At 38.8% G+C, this 24294-nt stretch overlaps 1 protein-coding gene across 1 annotated transcript; it reads right to left on the bottom strand.

Moving 5' to 3' along the window:
• Nucleotides 1-855: 855 nt before the first annotated feature.
• Nucleotides 856-24288, bottom strand: ITGA6 (integrin, alpha 6). Its single transcript, XM_010293927.1, has 25 exons — nt 24184-24288; nt 23685-23764; nt 21639-21894; nt 19980-20111; nt 17420-17630; nt 16759-16952; nt 16531-16619; nt 15671-15798; nt 13843-13938; nt 13315-13376; nt 11828-11985; nt 10779-10934; nt 9938-10053; nt 8869-9058; nt 8701-8784; nt 8419-8498; nt 8193-8270; nt 7993-8095; nt 6727-6900; nt 5657-5755; nt 5157-5267; nt 4976-5074; nt 4494-4619; nt 2923-3052; nt 856-1222 (listed from the first exon to the last, which is right to left on the bottom strand). The coding sequence occupies exons 1-24, from the start codon at nt 24197-24199 to the stop codon at nt 2945-2947; spliced, it is 2946 nt and encodes a 981-aa protein (XP_010292229.1). The 5' UTR covers nt 24200-24288; the 3' UTR covers nt 856-1222; nt 2923-2944.
• Nucleotides 24289-24294: the final 6 nt, after the last annotated feature.

Here is a 24294-nt window from a genome sequence, read left to right as displayed (position 1 = left end):
AGTCAATGCCTTTTGCCAACAGGAAGTCCTGAGGAAGCTGGAAATCTGTTTCCAGAGAACCTCTCACTCTCTTGCAGTAAGTATAAAACTGTATCTAAAAACCCTACTTCTGCCTGGTGTCCAAATCATTACACAGGCTGAAGTAATATACAAATCATGTTACAGGACCTAATAATTCCTATTACATGAAGTTAGAAGTATCAGGAAAAAAAAGCTCCTGTACATGTCACTGGAACAAATATTTACATTTTTAGAAAGCACTGGCACCTTCAGTGACTTACTAAAATGCAGTGAAAGCCTCAGGTCTCATAATCTGAAGTTCAAAAACACAGTGAATTTGAGAGTTCAGTTAAATCTTTGGCCTAACAGTTAGTCAAAGATGATGATTTATAACAAAAATAAATACAAAAAATGACTAAAAAATATATATATACAAAAAGTACATCCAATATTCAAGCCTCTGTTTAAAAAAAAAACCTGTGTATATTTGTTGTGAGCAAGAATCACATGATCTGATCTTAAAAATAAAAAATTCAAGCAATATGACCTATTGCACATGTAATTTAAGATGATGCCTTTTTGTTAAGCCCTAACTACTGCAGCAGGCAAAGTTTATGACTAATGTAGACTTGCAGGTCTTCAGATTATACTTGAACAAAGTGTATTAAGGCCACTGTGTGTTTATAATGGACTATGCATTGAGGGAGGGATGGGGAACCCGCCTTGACCTTTACCATGCGTTCCTTGCATGCCGAGGAAGAAGGTTAGGATCACAGGAAAAGGTCTGCTGTAGTGGTTTTGCAGAAAAGCCCACGAATCAACACAGTATCTTCTAAAGTGTGAGTTAGATTTGAAGGGGGAAAGAGGCAGCCTGGAAATTAAATAATGCAAATAAAGTCTGTTGAAGCAATTTTAACTGTGCAAACAAAAGCCTCAATATAAGTAGTTATATCTACAATCAAATGGTGAATGTCCATAGTGTTCATAGGTCTAACGCCATCAGGATTCCATTATCGAAAACCTTAACCTCTATCTGAACTTTGTGGATTAAAAGAATTTTTCCCTAAGAATAACTTTCATTTTCATTCCATTTTGTGAACCACTGTTTTGTCTCAAGGTCTTTGCATTTCCCATCTTTGATCTGTCGCTCTTCTTTTCGAATTCTTACAGCATGATACCGGGGGACACTGTCTTCGTACCTAGAACGCTGGAAGAACCCACACTGGGGCAGAGAAGAAAAAGAACAGTTTAGGTTTAAGTTTCTTCCAAAATACTACAACTATAGAGGCAGTAAATTCTTCCTTTGCAGAGATATACAGGTAAGAAAATTGAAAACAAAAATATGTACGCCAAAAACGTAGCATACATAGCTGTGAAAATGGGAGTCAGCAGGTCTATGTTAGCTGTTTCAGCAGCAGTTGCAAACATGGCACAGTCTTGACAATCTGGTAATCTAATAACCTTAACAATATTCCCTCCATTAACTTTATAAATTTTCTTTACAATGGTCTTTTAAGTCTTCTTATAAAGCTATTCCTTCAGATAATGAGATAATTTAATGCCGCACAAAGAAGTAGATACAGTTCAGGAAAGCTGGCTTCTCCTGAATCAAAAGCAGGTTATGTACTGCAGCATCTTCCTGTATGGTGACATGATTTACCTTTAAAAACCTCCAGGAAGCTTTCCAGGGCCTTCAAGAACAGTTACACTAGGGCCTTGTTTTATAAAGCACCATCTCCACTAGAGGCACCTGAACTAACTGCACAATATGCAGTACAAGCATGTCAGTCTTGCTTAGCTTGCCATAGGATAAAAACTAGACATAACTTGAAAGTTTTGTAATGTACATGACACCAAGTGTCCCTAGATGAAATCTAGCACAGCTTATTTGTGCCCTGCAGTTTTTTATTCAAAGCCACTGTAAAAACTGGGTTTTAATATTGAGGAATGGACCATAGTTAATTTTCAAAACAAAATGGAGTTATGGCCACAGTGTTACAAAGTTGATGATAGGTAGACACTCAACTTCACATGCTTTTGAGTCACTGATGTTAAGGTTAAGAGACATTGTGTCATCCAGCTGTCATTAGATACTGCTAGGGGAAAAAAAAGATCAAAGTGGCAAGTTTGTAGTATTTGGGGTGTGGGTTTTTGGTTTTGGTTGTTTTCTTTTAAATATTATTAGAACTTACATGGAACTGAATTTCAAAAAAAATTACATTGAGACATAGACCAAATCTTTAGCCATCCTCTTAGTTAAGATTTCATTAGACACTGTTTTGACATATTTTAGGTAAGAATTCCTCCCCCCCATGCTCACCCAAGCATCAGTTATTAATCTAATGTACATGCATGTAACATCTTAAGTTGAATAAAGGTTGCTAGAAGCATAAATAATCATGCATATAGTAGCTTCAGCAGAGGACAGTGTGTTCCTAGAAAAGCATGCCTTAGAATTGAAGGAAAACAGAAGTTTCCACAGGAATTAAATTCTCACTATGAAAAACCCCTTTCATTATAAGCAACATGTATTTTTTAGCATGCACTGAAGGTTAGTAAAGCAAGATTGTTTATCATCCATGGAGTCTTAGCTTTAAATCTTAACTCTGCAGTGTTGATTACCATCTCTCAAGCTTAAAAACTTACTTGTACTGTTAAAACAGAAATTAAAAAAAAAGCTAAAAACCATTGCAATAGATTAACATGTTTTCTAAAGAAATAAACAGGAAGCTTTTTAGGCCAAGGTAAACACCTGTTTTTTCAGCTTTTGGGGCATGTGAACATGTACCAACAGAATGAGCAAGCAAGTACGATAGCTTGAAATCCAAAAGTTATTAGAACATATGCAGTAAAAGCTTCATTGTTAGCCACCACAACCATAGCATGTGCCACAGCTAAAAATTAAAAAATACCATCAATTACCAATTACAGAAGTAGATCAATACTATGCATCAGAAGTAAGCCTCTCTTTATCAGATGGCTGAGCATGGATCTCAGCCTTGTGATATGTGGCATCGTAATGATCTTTCTTATTTCTCTTGAAGAAACCACACTACAAGGAAGCAAGGCATTTAGTCAATTTCTGTGGACTGGAAGAAGTCAAACCTAGTAAAACTGACCTAAATTAACTCTGTGAACTATCCTCCCATTACACCTGCACAGGCCAGGAAATAAAAAAAAGCACACAAAAACTCAGATGTTTCTAGATCCAAGAACTTCTTGGACTAACTTGACCTGTAAAATAATAGAATAACCTGAGGTAAAGAATATTATTTGAGAGGCATTCTGATAAATCTGTAATGCCTTTTTTTTTCCTTTAAGAAAAGCTACTATAAAGTATGTCCATAGCAACTAAAGCTGGCTGTGAAGAGCAGAAAGAAGTCTATAAAGAAACCCGTTTGTGGACTAGTGCACAGGATAGACAAAAACATAGGGTAGGCTAAAAATGAGTACTGCTTTGTCCTGTACAACACAAGCATTGTCTTAAAGCAACCATGTTTGTCCTTCATAAAACAGCACAGTGTTTGTCCCAAAAAGAAGCATTTTACACTGTGTGTGCAAAATGCGTGCATTTTCATGTGCAGGAAAACACTAGTAGTTATAGCCTAACAGCCCACTCAAAGCATTAATTCATTGGGAAGATCTGCAGCAGGGGATGGGCATTTATTAGAAAATAAGGAAGTCCCAACTATCCTGTGAGAAGTAACCTGCAGCTCCTCAGGAAAGCTAACTGCTGCAGTTTCTCCAGAAGAAAGTAAGTGACAGGATATTCTTCATCTCTTCTTTCTTAATAACCTTCTGCTATCCTGTAACAGGAAATACTAACTGCCCATGCCTGTAAAAATTAAGAATAAAAGGACTGCCTTGTTAAACTTGGAAACACAATTAGTTTTAAAAATGCCAACGGTAGTCAGAAAAATAGGTACTTGATCTTTTCTTTTGCAAATTGTTAGCCTTTTGTTGTACACACTTACTTACTCCTTTAGGGTTTCTAACATAAAAGGCAATACTGCAGAAATTCACCAACACACTTAGCTATGTATTACTTGTGTACCTTTTGGTTATTTTCACCTATTATCAGTTTAATGGTATTGCTAATGTAATGAGAACAAAGGCCTGCTAAAACATTTGTAGATAGCTCACATAGAGTTTACACGTAACTGCAGATGCCCCAATTAGCTGTCTCCATCCACATCAAAGTAACTATGGTCTCTGAACATTTGTCTCAAGTTTTGCCCAGAGCTCAAAATACTTCGTTTGGAGGATGCAGTAACAGAAAAGTTTCCTAACAAGTCTTCCCATGTAACCATTTTTATTCCAAATGTTGCAAAACTGAGAAGCTGATAAAGGTAATGTATGGCTTGGGCAGTTTTGCTCTATTTTACCGAGTCCCAAATAGTAAACCAAAATACTTAATCATTTGCATAATTAGTTTGCTGTCTTGTCAGCTGTAGACCAGGATATGTAAAATAACCAGATGAATAAAAACTCACCTTCCATAATAAGAATACCAATAGTGCAAGCATCAGTATTCCAGCAAAAATAGCCACCGAGATGATCCACCATGGTACTCCTGTATAAAGTGCTACTGGTTTTGCAGGAAAGACAGTAACACGCACCTAAAGGAGAAAAAAAAAAAGTGAAGATGGAAAGAGCATTTCAGAAACATCCATGTTTATCCTAAAGGTGCAATTTATACAGTCTTCTCTCTTCCCTAACAAGATGTCTTCTCTCTCTCATCTACAAAATGTTTTTGAAGAAGGAAGTTGCTACTGGTTATCATTTCAATATAGTAGTGAATTTTTCCAATCATATTAAAAGGTAAGGCTGATCAATACATCAAAACTCAGTTAAAAAGCTAAACTTTCAACAATTTTTGTTTTAAAATGGTTTTTTTTTTTTCCTCTCCAGTGTTTGAGATAAGCTGGAAACACCACAACCGTAACATACAGTTACCATTAAATATTGAACCTACCTGAGCAACTTCATTTGTGAGCTTAACATTCTTAGCTGCAGCAGGAACACTGATCGAAGCCCTGACAAGAATGTCCAGGTAGTTCATTTTGGAGTATTCCTGTTGCAAAACAAAACATGGACATTAGACACAGATGGGAAAGAACTGTGATCTTCCAAAAATGGCAGGTAAGAGGACTTACTTCTAAGAAGGTACTGTTCCACAGTCTGGAACGCAGCACAATAGATGCCTTGCTGTCTAAACCCTTCAGGGGACATCGTATGTCCACACAGCGTGCATTCACATTGCAGTCCTGCAATTATAAATTGCTATGTGTAAATAGAAAAACATACTCACAAATTGCTTAACTCCTCACCCCCCCCCCAATTAAAAATTGGATTATATGCCTCATTTATGTGCAAGAACCAAAATCTGTTTGTATGAACAGCAGTTAAGAAAATACAATGGAGATTCTACTGCCTGTTTATTTTAACATAGATCGCTATGGAGAAATTCTTTCCTAGTTCTCTCTCATCAGTAAATAATCTAAATGATCATATTTTTAAAGCATCAATACTTGAATTTAAGATAAAAACAAAGCAAAGAGATACCTTCTTTTACCCTGCCAAACTCAAGACAAGCCCTCTTATGAGTGCAGGATGGGTATCTGACAAGACTGTATAGTTGGTGCAGTATGCTTACCAAGGTCTTGTATTTTCTTTCTGAGAATAAAGAAAACGTCTTGCTGTCTGTAATCTGCTTCTCTGCAACCTCACGTTTCCTTCTTGAGTTCTGGGATTCCTTAAAAAAACAAAAAAGAGAAGAGTTTTAGTAGTTTATTGTAAGTATCTCTTCTCCTAATTCTGACCCCATAGAAGCAGAGAAACAAGAGTTCAGTGAGTCTTGTCTTGTTCAGATCAACACATGAGCGACAGCATTTTATATCCCTACTTATCTACATTTATTGCTAATAGTAGAGTCAAGACTACTAGAATTTGAGATTACCTAAAGAAAGGTCAACTGACTACTTTAATAGGTCGGGGGGGTTTTAGAGTTACAAAGCTTTCAATACTACTTCCATTTTTGTTCTGTATAAAGGGTATTAGCATTACTATGCTAAAAGAATAACATTATGCTAAGGTCAGTAGATGCATTTTTTTACCTGTATACTAATTACACTGACTGAAAGTTTCACTAACTAATGTAGTGATCTGACAAGAGTGGGTGTTATGTGCATGCAGTTTTTAATGGTGAAAATCAAAACTCCTCCCAAATGATCTTAAGATTGTATGAACGTGAAGGCTCAGGGTTTAGGAAAGAATTCTTACTCTGCAGGCACAACGAAGGGCTATGAAACTTGCCTGAGAAATTTACAACAAATATGACAAAAGGAATAAGTAAATACAAGCGCAAGCCCTTTCCCTTTAAAAAGGTACATAGAATTGCCCCAGGCTGAGGAGATGTTCACTGTTATTTATTGTTTTCTGTGTAAGAACTCGATCAGATTTCAGTAACATTGATGAAATGTTAAAGCAATCAGCAATTTCATCCTGGAAGAGCGTATGACAACAGTGCCCATTGCAGAAACAGTCACCATAACACAGCATCTATCCTTTAGCACATTATTAACCCTTGGTACATTGTTCATGTATTGTCCTTGGGAGTTGGTTAAGACCAAAACCCTTCTGGAGGCAAGCTCTTACGCCCTACTATCACATGCTGTGGTGCTTTCATGTTGTACTAACTCACAAACAGAAGACAGGGTAACATACCGCAACATGCAAACTATTGATTTCATTCTCGGGTTGACAGGAGACTTTTTCTAAGCCTTTGGAATCGATTTTCATCAAATAAAGCAGCCATTTGCCATTACTAATTTCTTTTGGCCATTGTATGTCCAGGGAAGCAGTACCAAATGTTTTCAGTGGTCTGCCCAAGTTAGTTACCTGGTAAAACAAACATTCTTTAAACAGTGAAATACTTTTTAAAGTCATTGTCTTCTCAATCAAAAGTGGTAGTGACTTGGGCAAGGCTTAAGCATGCAGCTAACAGGAAATCTAAAAGCAGATCAAAAGACAGTCAAAACAGAGTATAAAGACACAGCATATATACCAAAACTAGCACACTTGGATAGCAGGTAAATACTTTAAAAGTGCTTAAACATATAAGGAATAAAATTCCCTAACATGAACTTCAAGCTGTTGATTTTTAGAAATCTATCTTCATGTGAAACAACAACTCAGAGTTAACAAATCCTTCAGTTACGTAATTGAGGCAAATTGCAGGATTATGAAGAACTCTGACACAGAAAGATCACCAGCTTTTGCTCTCATAAGTCTGGAAGTTGTTTCCCAACCTATTTTTTGCTTTCTTAGTGTTACTGTTCATGACAGCAAGTGCTAAAATAGATATTCTAACTGCTTCTACTTTAATACATGCATGCAGGTATAGAAGGAAGTAAAGGATTGACAGAGATGGACTTTAATCCCGACAAACTACTATGTACAAAGGTAGCAGCGCTTGTATTATTGACACAGAAAAAGCAGCGCTCTTGCTGATAAACAGAGTTTTTATAGAACCAAAACTGTCTCTCTTAGCCTTCTCCTTGATTTTCTCATTAGGAGGAAGACCAAAAGAGTGAAACGGACACACACATTTGAAGTGGCTCCCACAGTGTCGTATTCTGCCTGCTCAGTACAGCGTGGATGAAGTACGCATACTTGCTGTCTGTGTGCATCAGCTAACAACACCTGGGCACACCACAGTGAGGGCTCTGGGTAGGTGCTGCTCCCGGCCTGCAGGGGGTTTTATGCTGTACGACTGAACGTGTGTGAACTGCGCCAAAAAAAAGTGTGCAGCCAACTTGGGCCACTTCCTCCAAATATGATCATAAAGCTCTAGTCGGCAGTCAGAGACTGCACGTTCTGATCAGGAAGTCAGGATTTGGGGACAAGAAAAGCCAATTTTAAATCCAGCAACTTTTCCAAGTATTCATAAGCATAAAGAAGCAGCTGTTGGCATTAATCTAAATTACTCACTCTGAATTCATACTCTATGAGGTTTCCAATATGATCTTCAGATTTCATAGCACTCTCACCAACAATGTCACCTCCAAAATACACCTGAGAAGGCTTAGCAACTCTGTTTGGGTGGGGAAGGAGAATAATCAGATTTTAATGAAGTCTGCAGCAAAACTGTCATCCCCAGCCCCTCCATTTGTTATGCTGTCAACACTTACCCAGTGAGTGATAAAAGCAATTCAAGAACCACTTTAGCACTAGCTGTAATTGGAGTCGAATTAACTTGAGTGCTTGTTCTACAATGAAAAGGAAACAATGCTGTTTATTTTACAAATGTAGCAGTTTTCATTTTACTATTAAATTGCTTTTGTGAATTGGACAAATTAATTCAAATCTTTACAACTGTATATAAAAATACAGCACCCACACACAGAGAAAACTTACGTTTCCAACTTCAGATTAATGTCCAAGTCTGTTGTATCAACATTAACTTTAGTGGTACTTAAGATGAGATAAAAGGTTACCTAGACAAGAAAGAACATCCATGAAATACATAAACATTGCATAAAATATATTAATACATGCAATATAATAGAAATACACCATCAAGTTCTACAGTTAAAAAGACAGACCCAAATCACATTTCCAGTTATGACACACAGGAACTTGGGATGACAGCAGTCAGGAATCAGATTTTATAACTTGAGTAAAATAGGTGCAACTTACATTGGAATTTCTTTTGAAAGGATTTCCAAGTTCACACTCTGCTTGAGAACCGTTTTGGTTAGCACCACATGTTAGCTGTTTTTCCTGATGAAACAGAATACATTTAGAAGTAAAAACATGCTGAAAACATTTAAAAATTTTAGTAACTTTTCCCTTAAAAATACTTACAGGATAACCCCTCATCTCCCTGAATGCAGAATACGTCAGACTGTCTGGAAAAGTTGCAATTAGTTTAGCTTCATACGCGTCTTCACCATCTTTTTGTGGATTTTTTGCATCAGATGGATTGTTTGTCACTGTTATTTCCAGGGCAATATCTTTCTGATCTTTCAGAACAAGCACTGGCATGCCATTCTCACTACAGAAACAGAGTATACAGGGCTGTGTGCATTAGGAAAGGAAATGTGTATGACAGTTTGCTTCTCACTATGGTTTACCCAAATATAATTCCCTCTATTAGGGAAGAATTACTGTAAGACCATAAACACGTGAATGGACATAGTTTTTTTTTCCCAGATCAGTATTTTGTCTCCAACAGTGACCAGCAGTTAACAGGACAGAGCAGACTGATATATCCCTCAAGTAATCATCAAGCGTTTATAGTATTTCTGAACCAGCACTTGCATCTGGCTCATGTTTAATAGCAATGAATCTTCTCTGAATAAATCTATTGACCTACTTATTTCTTGTGAAGTATACATGGTAAGTATACAGTAAGTAAACCTACTTCCTTTTGTTTGTTTTATACATCTTTTCTAATTTCACTGGCCCTCCGGGGAAGAGGGATGCAGTGGGTCTTAGGTGTGTGTTACAGTGAAATGATTTCTCTGTTCACTTCTCTGTAACTGCTTGTTACTGGCTACTAGGCTACAGTATATCATGGTGTCATACTCACAATCAAATTTCATATCAAAAATAGTTGACAGTATCACACCCAATAAACTACTCTAAGGCTGGTTTAGAATCTCATTTCTCCAGGGGTTCAAAGCTTTTTTTCCGAACTTTTTTGCCCAGACCTGCACAGCTGTGCCCACTTTGTATCCATCTGACTCGGAACCACCACTGCTCTTCTAATGCTCACACCTTCCTCAGCCTGACAGATCAGTACTACTGCGTGGGGCTGTGTTTGCCAGACTGCCGGAACAAAGCTGCTCTATCTCCCAAAAGCCTCTCCTGAAAGTTCTTTTAAGCACTTATTAACAACTTGAATTTCAGCAATGCATTAATCGAGACTTACATTGGTAAATAAGTAAACCTGTCTTCATTTCCTTCTCTAGTGCAAAACCGGTACTGAAGTTTCAGATTGCTGTGACATTCATTGTCTTCTCCACATCCTTCTTTTAAGAACTCCACCTAAATAAAACCAAAGCACTTTTACTGCATGCCGCATGGTACTAGCTTAAAACAAGATTTCTGATGTGCAGCACAGCATCTACAGGGAACTCAGAGGCGCCTTCCTGGATAGAGTAAGATTTTAACCTGACTCCTTACCTGTCAAGAGAGTTTTTCTTTGTGTGACAGAGCCCTTGATGCTGACAATGTAGAGCTTTAAATGTGCCTAGAAGGCGAGTTAGGTAATAAGCGAGAGGTACATTTCTATTGAGGAAAAACATCCTTAAGTCTGATTCTTCACTGTTGAGGAAATGAGATCTTTCACCGAAGATATTCCCTCTCTCTTATGTCACTGCTTCAGAGCTCTAATGCTGTTACAGCATCCTAACCATGGAAGAATTGGACTGTACATTATTTTGTGATGTGGGACAAATGTTGACAGCAGGAGAGGATGGATTTCCATTTTTAATCAAAAGTACATTTCCTCCTGAAATTGTTGGGGAGAAGAAAAAAAAAAAACAACTAGCAGCTATACCCTCTTCACTTCTGTTGCAAAAGAAACACAGGACCTAGTTCATAACCTTTTGCAACAAGGTCATAACAAAATATGAAATATAAGCCAGTAGTTATAGGTCCAGTGCCACTCCAGTTATTTCCTTTGGTCATAATTTAGCTTTCTAGAGTCTTTAAAATTCAGTTATTTATCAAAGTGCAGATTACAGGAAAATGTGGTATCAAAGACTTACTTTTGTGGTCTTTGTTTCAGATTCGTTTGAATTTAGAATTGGTATAAGATCCGGAAGTGCTCTCTCTTTTCTTGTGGATGGTGAGCTGGACTCCAGGCCAGCAATTTTAACGCTGACTGATATTGGAATGGGGCGTAGCTTATCTTTAATTTTTTCCTGTTAAAGTATTTTAAAGGGCATGGTTAGTATACAGTGCAGAGAAGAAAAAACAACACAAAGACTAGCTTTTGATACACATTTCAGAACAAACAAGTAAAGCAAAGTATTTTCTGCTATTTTTTACAGCATTAAAACTATTCACTACATAGAAACCCAGCATTTTCTAAGAATGTGCAAGAACACAAGGAGCTCAGCCCTACTGTATTTTTATCTCCTGGCTTCCCAGTCTGATAACTCCTCTCACCATTAAGAATTCCTAGGAACAACAGATGGTAACTCAAGCAAGCAAAATTCACACAACAGTAAAATACCACACCTTCTCCCTATTGCGTAAGTTTAAGCTCTTTAATTTGCCGTGGTCAAAAACAACCTTGGAGGTTGGCTCATTACTGCTGAGCCACAGACAAGAGAATTTGTTCAGCTCCTGGAGCATCACCACCTTTAAGGGCCAGCATAGCAGCCAAGTCAGAGTACACATAGCAAGCTTCTTTGTCCTGCCCATTCATCCCCTCCAAAACCTGTGGGTTAAAATTCGTTTCCTGGCCAGTCACACCGTTCAATTTTGTAACGGTTACTTTTGTTGGAAAGAGGTCTCCATCTTTGGCATTTATTCCCTCTCTATTGTTCTAAATTAGTTCAGCTCTAGCGACCTCCTGAGCATGCTGCAGTGGCTACAACTTCTATTCATACTTTGTAAGAAAGGCAACAGGAGGAAGCAGCGTGTGTGCACGGAATAACAAGGTACTACTTAACTACGGTGGTTTTCTAGTTTTGAAGATTTGTATTGCATGTGACTTAATTTATATACAAAGGTACCACGAGGCTTAAAGAAAGAGCATGCTTTTGTTTTAAATGGATCTAAATGAAAGAAATAAAATATTCTGTCTTACCTGCAGTACAAGCTTGGTTGTCACACACTCTCTTGTGTTCTGCCCCCTTAGGGTTGTGCTTGCAGTAAACTGATCAGACAGGTGGTCTTTAAACCGTACCCTAGACGGCAGGCCTAACTGCCTCCTCTCGTTTTCTGCTTCAAATGTATAGTTGATCTCTGTATTGAAGAAATAGAATAGGTCACTATAAAAAAACAACACTTGCCTTACTAAAAAGAACTTTAATTTCTCCCGGTATGACCTTACAACATTATTCTAGAAGACAGTTTCAGCCAGTGCTGAGCTTCACAAGCTGTTTTCAGTTATTTACAAAACTTTCTCCATCTGTCGGTTTTGTCCCTCTCCAGTTGAGGGCCAGGTACCCTGTGCACGTATCTAAAGGAAGCTTCTAAACCAAATCTGTTTGTTCCAGAAGTACCCCATGCCTTCAGCAGCAGCAGCACTGGCTGGAGGAGCTGTCACTGGGCCAGTAGAGGGCCAAGACACACAACTCCGTTAAATGCTCCAACTTGGCTGTCCTGTTTCTGTTTTGTCACAAATGGCACCTAAGCAGCCAGCCAGAATTTGAGGTCACCGTACACACAACACTGAAAGCAAAAGTGTGACTAGAGCTTTCTAGTTGTACGCCGAGGCGTGTTTTGACAGTTCTGAACTCTGCGCATCTTTTAATCATCTCTGTATTCACCAAGCTAATCCAATATTGCAAGGATAGAACCACATCGAGCGTGCCAGGCCTCGGAAGCATGCAGGCAGGCACACAGGAGCCACCTCTGAGAGCTGGAAACACTTGACCTGTTGTAGGACCAGGACCTTATTCAGGCACATCCTATGGATTTTACAAGTAACTGAGAAACTCAAGACAGCACAGGAAGAGGAGGAGGTCTGGGCTTGAAATTCTCCTCATTTCTTTTCAAAACCCTACACAGTTTTCCAAGGTGGTGTAACGAGAGAAAAACCAGGAGATCGGAGAAACTAATGTTTTACATTTTTAACTACATTTATGACAGTGTCTTCCAGGCCCCTATTAATACAAAGATTTTTTATTTCAGTTACAGATTTCCACAAAACCATTTTCATGAGTACAGAACACTGTCTCCAGTAAGAAATAATGCTTAGTGATGACATATAAAATGGGCTTTTAAAACTATTTTCTAAAGCAGCAGTAACCTAGAGAGGCAAAATGGTTTTGGTCTGTATGGCAGCCGTTTGCTTATTGACAGTTGTATTACACAGAAAGCTTCACGTCATTCTGTCATCCGCAGAACTTCCTAATACACCAACATGACTCTTAAATACATGTTACTCTAAATACCAATAGTGCAATAGCTGATTGACCTTAGTATTGTGTCACATTTTAAATTTGACAGTCACAGTCTAAGATGAGTCACTATAATTTGAGTACTGTTCTTCAATGATACACTCTAAAGAAAAAACAAAAAACTAACCACATAACAAACACATCAAAAATATCCATCTTCAAAACTTACTTATTCTTGGATTTAAGTCACTGGGGTTTGCAGTGTATTGAAAACATGCTTTCACATCCATCCTGTAAAAAGTGCCAAGAAATTAATATTAACTTTAATAAGGGATGGTTCAACAGACTGAAAAGTTTTAATAGTCCACTAGTTTTCATGCTACAACAGTAATCTGCTGCTTACTGAACTGAATTATAAAGCAAGGAAAAAAAAAGGTTAATAAGCAATTAGAAAAATATTTTCTGGCATTTGCTCTTACATCTCTACTCATGAGAAAGCTGTTCAAGTTCAGATACTTGCAAGTGTTAAAAGCCTTAAGTGGCAAAGTGACACTCGTTTCCAAAAATGGACATTATGCTTTAGCACAGCAGTCATAGCAAATTCAGGAGGTCAAAATGATCACATGTACATAGATTTGCTTAACTTGCATGACTGTCATATCCCTTCACTTTAACATCAACACTGGCTGAACGAATTTTGAGAACAGAAAACTCAATACACCAAGGCTTCCGACATCATATTTTTTTTTTACTTTACCATATATCACTAGGGTCATCAGGATTCTTTTTCTTTAGATCAATTCTGTCAGGCTGTACTGTAATGCTTCTTCTAATGCTTATCACAGGCCGAGATCTTCATTTGAGGGAAAACCAGGGAATGAAAAGAAGGGGTAAGAACAGAAGGAAATGTTTCTGATAAGATTAATGAAATAATTCATGTGAATCCCAGATGCCCTCCATGCCTACACTGATTTGCAAAGACACCCAAGAAACACAGTTTGGCTTCGATAATGATTAGAAACAAAACTACTTAAAGCGAAGCAAAGCAAGTCACAAAAAACAAGTACAATTGTATTAAACGCCTCACAGGGATGCAGGGTACATTAATGTGATGTTGTGGTTGTCATTTTATACACACATAAAAACCAGAAAATTCAAAGTGATGGTTCCCACCCCAGTGGTAATTCAGACTCTGTGAACAACTGCAGGTACTAAAGTTCATTCAGATTAACGTTCGCAACAGCCTCAGTGTGGAGCCCGGGTGGCTGTGGGAAACATTTTCATTTTTTCATTTCCTGACTCCTCTGCATGTATGCTGTAACCATAATTCAGCTTGACAACTTGTCCTTTCTCTTCCTTTTTGGAAGGGATAAGAAAAGACGGTTCACATGAACAACCGAACAAGCTGATCCCACTCTCATTGAAGCCTCTAAGGGTTGTTTAACATGGCCAGTAAGCCATCTCCTCTTTTTCTAGCCATCTTCTTTTAACAGAGCCACCCCTTTCACTGTTCATCACCATAAAGGCTTTTGTTCTCACCTTTGTAAAGTTTCTGTGCTGCCCTTATCAGCAAACAATTACAGCTCCTTTTGAGTAAGTAGAACACTTAATAGACAACTTCCCTTCCACCTACTCTGTTCTCTTCCGCAAACAGTATCAGTTGCTTTTGTTGGGTGCTGTTGCAGTGTATTTAAGAACATTCCAATTATGTACACAGATACTATCCACCTTAGAGATGGGATCATCAAAAAATTGTAGGAAAGGTCATTCTGCCTGAAAGGTAGAGTTGTTTTTATCCCCAAAATTGAGATAACCAGTTTTGGAGTTCCTGCTCCTCCTCGTTTGGGACTGACAGCAACCACCAAAGACCTGAACTTGACACAGCATTCACAGCTCTGGTGCAAATACAGTCCTCTTCCTGCTCATTACTAGCAATTCAACTTAACAGTACATTAAACTAGAAAAAAAGCGGAGGTCTGCAAAAGACCATGACCTCATCCCTAATTACAGCACATGCTACAGAAATCCAAAAGGATCCTATCTGCAGGGCTTCCTCACAGCTCTTTCATGGACCCCCCTGCGACCTCAGCAAGGTCGTATGCCTCGCTGCTTTTGGATCCTCAGCTACAAAAAGAGACGTTTGGTTTTGTTCTATCTTCAGTAAAGCAGGATTAGATTTATGTAACAGCAGCAAACAAAAGCTCTAGCAAACGTATCAGTTAACTTCTGCTTTCTTAAGGCAAAAGAATTACTTATCACCCCAAATTCCATCAAAGGACACAGGCATACAAGTAAGTTACCGGGGGCAAAGCTAGGGTACAGATACACTACGCACACTGGTGCTCCACAGGACTGTCCGCATTCAGCCTTTTGCCCTGTGTTGCGTGTAAGGCAGCTGCTCAATGAGAAGAGGGGGACAAAGTAACAAACCAGTTTATGGAATTTTTTTCCGCCCAGAATTTTCAAGTTCTAGAAGGAAAAATACACTCCAGACCAAAAAGCTTTGTGTTCCTTCTAAGCAGTTTGGCTTTAAATAACTAAAAACAAAACCTTAGTGTAAGTAGTTACAGTTCTGTATAGAATACCTGAACACAGACACAGAATCTGAGAGGGAACCAACAGCAATATCAGGGTAGGAATTTTTATCCAGGTCCATGTTTCCAGCAATAGAGTAACCAAAGAAATTGGTGCCCGTTTTTTCACCATCAAGAATCTAAAAAGCAAACAGATTGAGGGAAATCAGACATTTAAAAGCTATAAAAGTGAAATAAGTAACAAGTGAACACCATTGTCTTATGGCCGGAGCTGGGGGGGAAATGAGAGAAGAGATAGAAGGAAACGGGACCTCCATGTTCAGGTAAATGACACTGGAGTGCCAAGGTGATTTGCTTTTCTTCCAAGAAGTTACTTTGCAATAGCAGTGAGTACCAGAAATGACTGTTTCGCTTAGAAATGTTGCCTAGCTTATCTTTACTTACAGTGTTTATGCAGTATAGACACTTGAAACTGAAAAAGTATTCTAGAAAATATTCTAACAGTATTCTAGGAGGTATAACCGAGTTTCATTCACACCTTGCAACTGAACACACTGGTGTTTTTAATTAAAAAAAAGAAAGTGAAATAGTAAGTAGTGAAAAAGAAAATTAAGCAATTCATTCCAAATCCCCACATTTCTTTCAAAAAAACAAAGCTTACACACCTACATGCCTTTTTCTTTCTCTACATATTATTGGTACCAAAGGAACTGCCCCAGAAATAAAAATATGTATTAAAATCAAGAATTCCTAATCTTTCTGGTCAGCAGTGCAATCTTTGAAGGGTCCTGTGACTCTTCTGCATACCCACCACCCTCCTAGCAGTAATGGAAAGGGAGAAGACGGATAGCCCTGCCATTCCTTTAATTTTGTGCAAGTCTAATTATATATAGTAAAGGTTATTTCATTACCTGTGCTGGTTTTGTATTTATTCCATCCTGGGATCCATGATAAATGTATACTTTGCCAAAACCATCATATGGGGCCCCTACTGCAATATCTGTTGAAAAGAAGATGCAATATCTGAAAATCATTCTTACTCTTCCTGCAGCTTGCACTCATGATAAGGGTAAGATGTTCCAAGTCTAGCGTTAGCAAAAAAGTGACATACATTTTTATCGTAGTTGCTTTCCACTCACCTGGATACCCGTCCTGATTAACATCCCCAACATTTTCCACTGCAAGCCCGAACATGGAGTCAGTGGTTCCATTTAAGCGAATAGGTTTTACTCCTTCCCATTTGCCTTGCCGGTTCATGTAGATGTACACAGCACCTCCAATATCCCCACTTCTGTCAAAATATTGCGGGGCTCCAACAACAATGTCTTGCCACCTTGGAGTTAAAAAAAAAAGCAGTGCTTTTACAGAAGAACTGTGAAACATAACTGATCAGACTGTGGCCTCAAGATCAGCTAGCCAAACAGCTGCAGAGCAAAGGCTAAAAAGTACATTGGACTGGTTGAGCAACACCAGCTCCACTGATCCTGCAAGCTGGTTATATTCCCTTTGTGACATACAAGACCCTTCCAGGGCCTTCTCTGGGTATGAGATTCGTTTCTTCTTTCTTTGTTTACACTAATTGTTTAAATGTAATATAAAACTCTTTTCTCTAATTAGAAATGTAGACTGGGTCCTGACTGGTTCTCAGAGATGCTTCCCTTTTCCTCCAGCAAAACACGCAAGATGGGATTTGGCATTCTTTGTATTTCTAATAACTTCTAATGTGGAAAACCAAAGCAGAAATAACCCTAAATGCCATCCTTCATTATACAGGCAAGCAGGAGTTAACCCAGGCCATACCTGTCGTTGTTGAGATCCACAACAGCAACATCATAGCCAAAAGAAGAGGCCAGCCCTTCTCCTTCAAACATGTGCTCGAGTGAAAGCGCTCTCTGATTTTTCTCTTTTTTCAGTAAAACAACTGCTCCGCTGTGGTTGGCTCGTGGGGCACCAGACACAAAAGTCATCTCATCTTGGGAAACAATTCCTTTACCGGAGTCCAAAGAGAAACCTTTAACAGAGAAAGAAATAAAATATAAACAAACTGACAGCTTCTGTTGTTGACAGGAAAACTAAATTCCCCTACTATATTAAAGTGGTATATTGAATAAAAGTTTTGTCTAAAACAGAGTATGATATACTGGGAACTCTCCATTTCTCTTTGGACTGGTGGATGCCTGTTTACAAGTCAACGTTCCTCCATACGTTACCTTTAAGTATTTTGCCCACAAAACATATTATTTCGTGGCTCACTCGGATTTACTTTTCACAGACACCAAACAAGACCATTTTTAAGCATGCCAGCTTAGAAATGACTACAGCTCACCACTTGAATATAGCTCGAGTATTTCACCTCTGGAAAAATCCTCACAAAACTCCCTAAAGACAAGTCAGCATCATTCCATTGCAAACATGCAAAGTGTCCTGCACAAGCACAGTATTTTACATGAATGATGTACACGGTATTTGAGAATCGCCTCACACAGTAATGGTGAAATTGGCAATTTTGATTGAATGCAGCCCTAAAGGACATGTTCAAACAAATTTAGTCTCACATATTCTTTATACAAGTCAATACATTTAAAAAAACACGAAAAACTTAGTTAAAAGAATATACTGCATATACCAACACATCCAGTAAAGTAGAAGTTTATGGCAAGACGTTTAGGCCAAAGTAGAAGATTATGCACACTGCAAGGAGGAAAGGCACTAGCCAGCAGATAGAAATCTCCCTTCTGAAACACTTCACCAGTACTATGAAAATTCTCAATTACAGCAATTCACAATGAGACAGTTTCAGAAAAATTCAGGGAGTCCCATCTGGAGGAGGGATGAGAGGTTTTGGAAAAATGCATGAGAAATCAGTGTTTCTCTGAAGCCATGTTGCTTTGCCAGCTACTCTTCACCTGAATGCCCGTTTTCACATGCTTTTACTTGCAGTCTATTTGAGATGAGGCGGGGTGGAGGGGAGAGGATCATGTCAAAGGTCTGGAGGTTATATCTGACCAGATGCTGCCACCTCAAGTGGTCACAAACCTAGGTAGCTATTCATCATTACATCCACCGCCTTGTCCTCCTGTACGCCGGGAGGCAATGTTTTATATACAAACTGATCTGGGTGAGTATCAGATACAGCTGTCAGAAATAGAAGACCTGTAAACACCAGTGAAAGATTGAAGAGAAAAAAAAACAGGAGTTAAGCACAGCAGCTATAACCATGTTTGTTTATTGTCTAAACAGAGGGAGCAGCAATGCCAGTGAACAGCAGGATTGCCTGGAAGTGGGCTTGATTGTAACAAATCAAAGGCATTTATCTCCCAAATGCAAATGCTGCATTTGTTACAGAACTGCAAAAAGCCAGTATTACTCTGTTCACAGCAAAAGACACCACTCCTCTCCCTACCAAGTCTTACTTCACCAGAAGAGGCTAACAGCTTGTCTTTCTAACCCAAGCTCTTTCTTTCCTAATCACTTTTTTTTTCCCCACCCAGTAATTACTGCTCATATTTAATGGAAGTTTGTGTTCTAGTTCTTCTATCAGATATGTAGCTCTAAGTTGGCTCTTTCTTAACTTGCTTTTACTTTTTATATTAGCAATGCCCTTACCCATCTGTTCAGCTTTCCACCACTCACACAGAAATTCCAGTTTCAAGTTACCAAAATTGTACTTGTTGCATACACCAAAAGCAGTGGATCGAAACATCACATAAATCTGCACTAGAACAGAAAGGTTCTTTACACTTTTACTTGAGGCCTTTCCAACAACTCACTGGTGTACAGTAACATCCACTGGCCCAAGGACACATTTCTGCTTTTGTACTGGCACAAAGTGCAAGAGACACTCCTGCAACACACACACATAATATATAAACACTGCTCATATCATAGTATTTTAAAGGCTCGTAAAGAGGCCACCGGAGTTTTAAAAATTTGAATAAAAAAATTGCACTCACCTACCAGGATGGAGAAACTGCAGTCCTAACAGTTACATCCAGAAACTCAAATTGTGATAAACCCTCTGATACCACATGGCAGAGACCTTGTGACTAAGGACTACAGGTCCATACACCATACTTACCATTAGAGTGATTATAATCACTCCTTGAGAATCTGTGGTTTCTCATCACAGCTCTTAGCCCTCTCATTACATTAGCAGCTTTTCTAGGTACCTCAGCAGAGTTATCATCTTACACTTAAAGCTCGCCCATAAGTGGAGGGAGATGTGATCATCCAAAATTATTAGCATGTTACGAGGTTCACAAATGAAGATTTTCTGCTCCCATTTCGTATCATTGCACCAGGCTGGGATCCCAAATGTTTAAGAAACCTAAAGAGATTTACCATATGTACTTAATCCTACCTAGGTAACTGTTAGCTGGAACAGGAACTAGATTCTTATCTTGACGGCTCTCATCACCAACTTCGTAGGGCCCATCATCAAAGATACCCAGATCATAAAATGTCTGATTCTTTTGCTCTGCACGAACCACCCCTGAAGAAATGAAATGATAAAATAAAAGCAAATGAATGGTAAGGGGGAAAAATAACAGGTAAATGGTTTCCAACTAACACTATGACGAATGAGATAGTGACTGCTGTTTAAATGGGACAAACACCGAACAGTGGGTAAAAATCAGAAAAAATTGGGTGAAAGTGTTTTCAAAAGCCAATGAATTTCTATGTTCTGTCTGTGCGCCAGAATCTCACGCTGCTCTACAGGGAGACCATGAAACAATCTAGAACATATGGGAACCTAAAAAAATTCTCAACAAAAACATGGGGCCAACTTGGCCAGGAACCACCCTTATCCCACTTTATGAGGTTCTTAACCTCATAAAGCCTCTCTTAAAAGGGAGGTAAGTACACAGGAATACCCCCCAAAAAAACCCAAACCCTACTGATTCAGCTATGATAAACACTGTTATAGAAACGGTTAGAAAACATTATTTAAGGGGAAAAGAGCTATTGTTCGACAGAATGCGTGCTTCCCTTTTATCAACAGGAATATTTAACATTTTGGCAAGCACAAACATGTTTTCCCATGATACAAAGGAGTACTCTTATGACTGATAGACTGTCCTAGCACTCCTCTGCAATTAAAGTAAAACAGCATCTGAACTCAATATGCTGTTTCAGCTTGGTCGAGTTTTGTTGACAGATATGTGGCAGATTAAGTTCTCACTAAAGTACACCTTGTGCCAGAGCTTAACTCAAAGATTTTGCATGGTTCATATAACAGGCACAGGTGTATGAGGGAAAAAAAAAATGTAATGGGTCAAGGATCAGATGTTCTGAGGAGGGAAGCATTTACAGCTGTCGGTGTAATGAAGTGTGAAGGGAAAAAATCACTTTAAGAAAAACAGACAGAGCGGGCCATTTAGATGCTTCTCAATATAAACTACCGACAAAATCTATGGGTTTTTTCCCTTAAGTTTTGGGATATCTTCTAGATGATATAGAATACTTGGCTCTTGGTCAGACAAGATTATCCATGGATTTAGATATGAATACACATAGTATTGCTCTGTTCAGTTATCTTCCTGAAATCCTCCAGCATTTAACTAGAGAAGTACTACTTTCCACAAACTTCACAAAGAATAAAGTGGAAAATACTACAGGATAAACAAAGATGTCAGTCGGCTATCTAACATTGCTCAAATGCAGGAAAAAGTTGGTCAAATAACTTTAAAATAATTTAGTAATGTGTTCCCATATGGAAGTCTCAAAGCAAGCACTCAATCCCACCATAAGATTAAGACTAATAATGGAAAAAATTGCTCTATGTATGTGCAAAATTCCATTATCCATAAGTACTCCCTCAAAAACATTTGAAGGACTTCGGTAAACACTTTTGATAAAGGATCATAGCATTTTATGAAAATAGTGTAAAATAATTAGATATCTATTACCCCATCCCCTCTCACCCCCCCAAAAAAAAGAAAAAAAAGTTAGGATGCAACCCTTGTGAGCAATCTCAGAGGAAATGGGAAGGGTAGGCAGGAAGGAAGCCAGGTCATACCTTTCCAATTGTAAGTGCCTGGGGCACCAAACACAATATAATGGTAGTCTCTAGTAAAAGTGGCTGCAACACCTTGCTGACAGGAACCAAACTTCTCATGGCCTCTTAAACGACCATCACAAAAACTCCATACTCCATTATCCATATCATCCTTAATAGTGAGATCCTGGCTCAGCACATAGCACCTTCCAATGATATCCCGCGTTTCCTGCACTGTGTTTACATATTGCCTTTTCTCATAGCGATGTGCACATGTCTGCAAGATAGAAGAAATAATAAGTGATGTTTTCGGCATGTTTGTATGCAGGTCATCAAAGAAGGCTGGTCTCCTTTAGCAATACTTCATGCTACAAAGCCGTAAGTCAGTCACCTGGTTGACACATCCATGTTGCAATGCAGAGAGAGTCCACTGTTCCCTATGGGAAAAGCTGGGCATCTATGGATGCAAGTCAGAGCAACCAGCTTCATGGTCAAGGAAGGCTGCATGGTTAAATCCCTCTCCTCTGTGGGATTTAGGGTTTTTAGCCCCAAAGCCTTCCCCGATACCTAATGCCTCCCTCTCAAGAAGCGAGGGGAGAACCACCCTATCTCATTTAAAGAAAGAAGTGACTGTGTTTCCCCACAGCTGTCAGAGTTAAATGACTTACATGCTTGTGCAGGACACAAGTTTTTGTTCAACTACCATCTACCCGAGACTATTCAGAACTCACTCCTTCCAGAAAAGTGCCACAAAGTGGAGGCTGGAAGTTTTTCCAGTGAAGAGGAGGGGAAAGATATCCACCTTCCTGTGTTGGATGTTCCGCTTATTAGGTAACTGTCAATGGGACAGAGCAGAAGCACTGAGCAGAACCTGTTCCTTAACCTTAACCTGGGAACAGAATTCTAATCAAATATTTAACGCAAAGGATGAATAGCCACTGGGTTAAGTGGTGTAATCAACAAACCATTGTAAAAAGAGGTGGAACAATCAAACCCCTTTGCCAGCAGTGTTTTTTGTGGAACCAGATGTAGTAGGTGTGTGAAGAGCACAAGCAAGCCAGGTTTCTCAGCTGACATACTTTTTCTATGGTTCCTATCACAGCTTAAATGTTAAGCAAGCACCCAGCTGCTCCACACCTAGAGCACTGCAGTACTGCCCTGCTGCACACTGACCTTCAGGCTGCCCACATCTCATCTAATAAGCGCATTTCCCACTTATCACTTACAAAGAAAAGTTCCTTCTCAGAAAAGACAAGACAGCATTAGTTGATAATTAATTATTCAATGAGCAGGACTCTATCTGCTCTTCCCCCCCTTTGGGATCTCAGGCAGACTGAAGCCAGTTACTACAGCCTCGATATCCTTCAATAACTCCAGATTCACACCCTGAAGTCACCTGCCTCCACTTTTGGAAGCAGTGACATTAACCCGCAAGAATACAATTAGATGGAGAAGCTTCACTGCACACCCATTTTATGATGTAGCTGGTATCCTGCAGCATCATCAGAAGTTCATTTAACTGAGAAAGAGCTGAAAAAGTAATATTCTCTGGTAACTCCTGAAAGCTTTTTCTCTCCATATTGTATAAAATACATACCTAGTACTCTTACTGCAATGCAATGGCCTCAATAATTCATAGGAGCAACTCAGCCAAAGTCCCCGATGAAAGTTAAAGTGATCATCTTGGAAAACAGGCTGATGATAACTTGCTACTTTTACAACCTTATCATGCTATTTTTCCCTATTTCTGTAGCCAATGGTATTTAAAATAAACAATGTGTATATCACAAAAAATAAGCAGACACCCTGAAAATCAACTGTCCATCCTAGATTGCTGTTACAAAGGTTATAAAGAAAGGCTGACTTAAGAGTTTGTAAAAGCTTTACATTATTTTTCTATCTCAAGTGTCTTACTTTGCTACGAAGACATTTAAGTCCTTACTTACAAGGAATCACAAGAGTAAACATAGGAAAGTTACCTTGCGCAAAGCTGCATGGAAACACAGACCATTCAGAACATTTACTATAGACCCAAAACGTTTTTGTAAGTTAGCCCTTTAGACTTACCACCACATTTCCTCCTGGCCCCTGGCTTTGTACAGTTACACCCATCCATTGGTCTTCTTTACTCTCCATCGTCGGGTCAGCTGCAGAGTATCATAATACAGCTTCAAATATTAACAGTTAACTGATTTTGTTTTGTTTTTTTTCTAAAAGTCCCTGTCAGGACAGGCAATTCATACTGTCTTAAGCACTCTCACTTCATGAGACTGTCTGCAGGTGGCAGTGTCTGTACATTTTATCACTGACAACATTCATTTTATTAAACACTTCTAGCGTATTATTACTTCATGTCACATCAATTTACGAAAGAACAAGAACATCCAAATCTACCAAGATTTCAGCATCTCATGCTATCTTAGCAATTAAGCTACAACATATTCCGATGCAAAAAGAAGTATAAATCCATAGAAGCAATGATAATGCTGCCTTTGGACAGGACCACATCAAATAAGAAAAATCAGACAACTGTTTCAATCCAAAACAGAAGCGCTGAAGAACTTACTGTCCTCATCAAACATGACACGTGTGCAGCGTGTATTTGGAGATGCGATGTCACAGCTGTACAACCCTCCCGTTCTGTTGGCTTGTTGGGATGGAAAGGCCTTTTCCCGAG

Source organism: Phaethon lepturus, unplaced genomic scaffold (genome assembly GCF_000687285.1).
Source record: "Phaethon lepturus isolate BGI_N335 unplaced genomic scaffold, ASM68728v1 scaffold10199, whole genome shotgun sequence".
In the NCBI taxonomy this organism is placed as follows: Eukaryota; Metazoa; Chordata; class Aves; order Phaethontiformes; family Phaethontidae; genus Phaethon; species Phaethon lepturus.
This window is presented reverse-complemented; position numbering and strand designations above follow the sequence as displayed.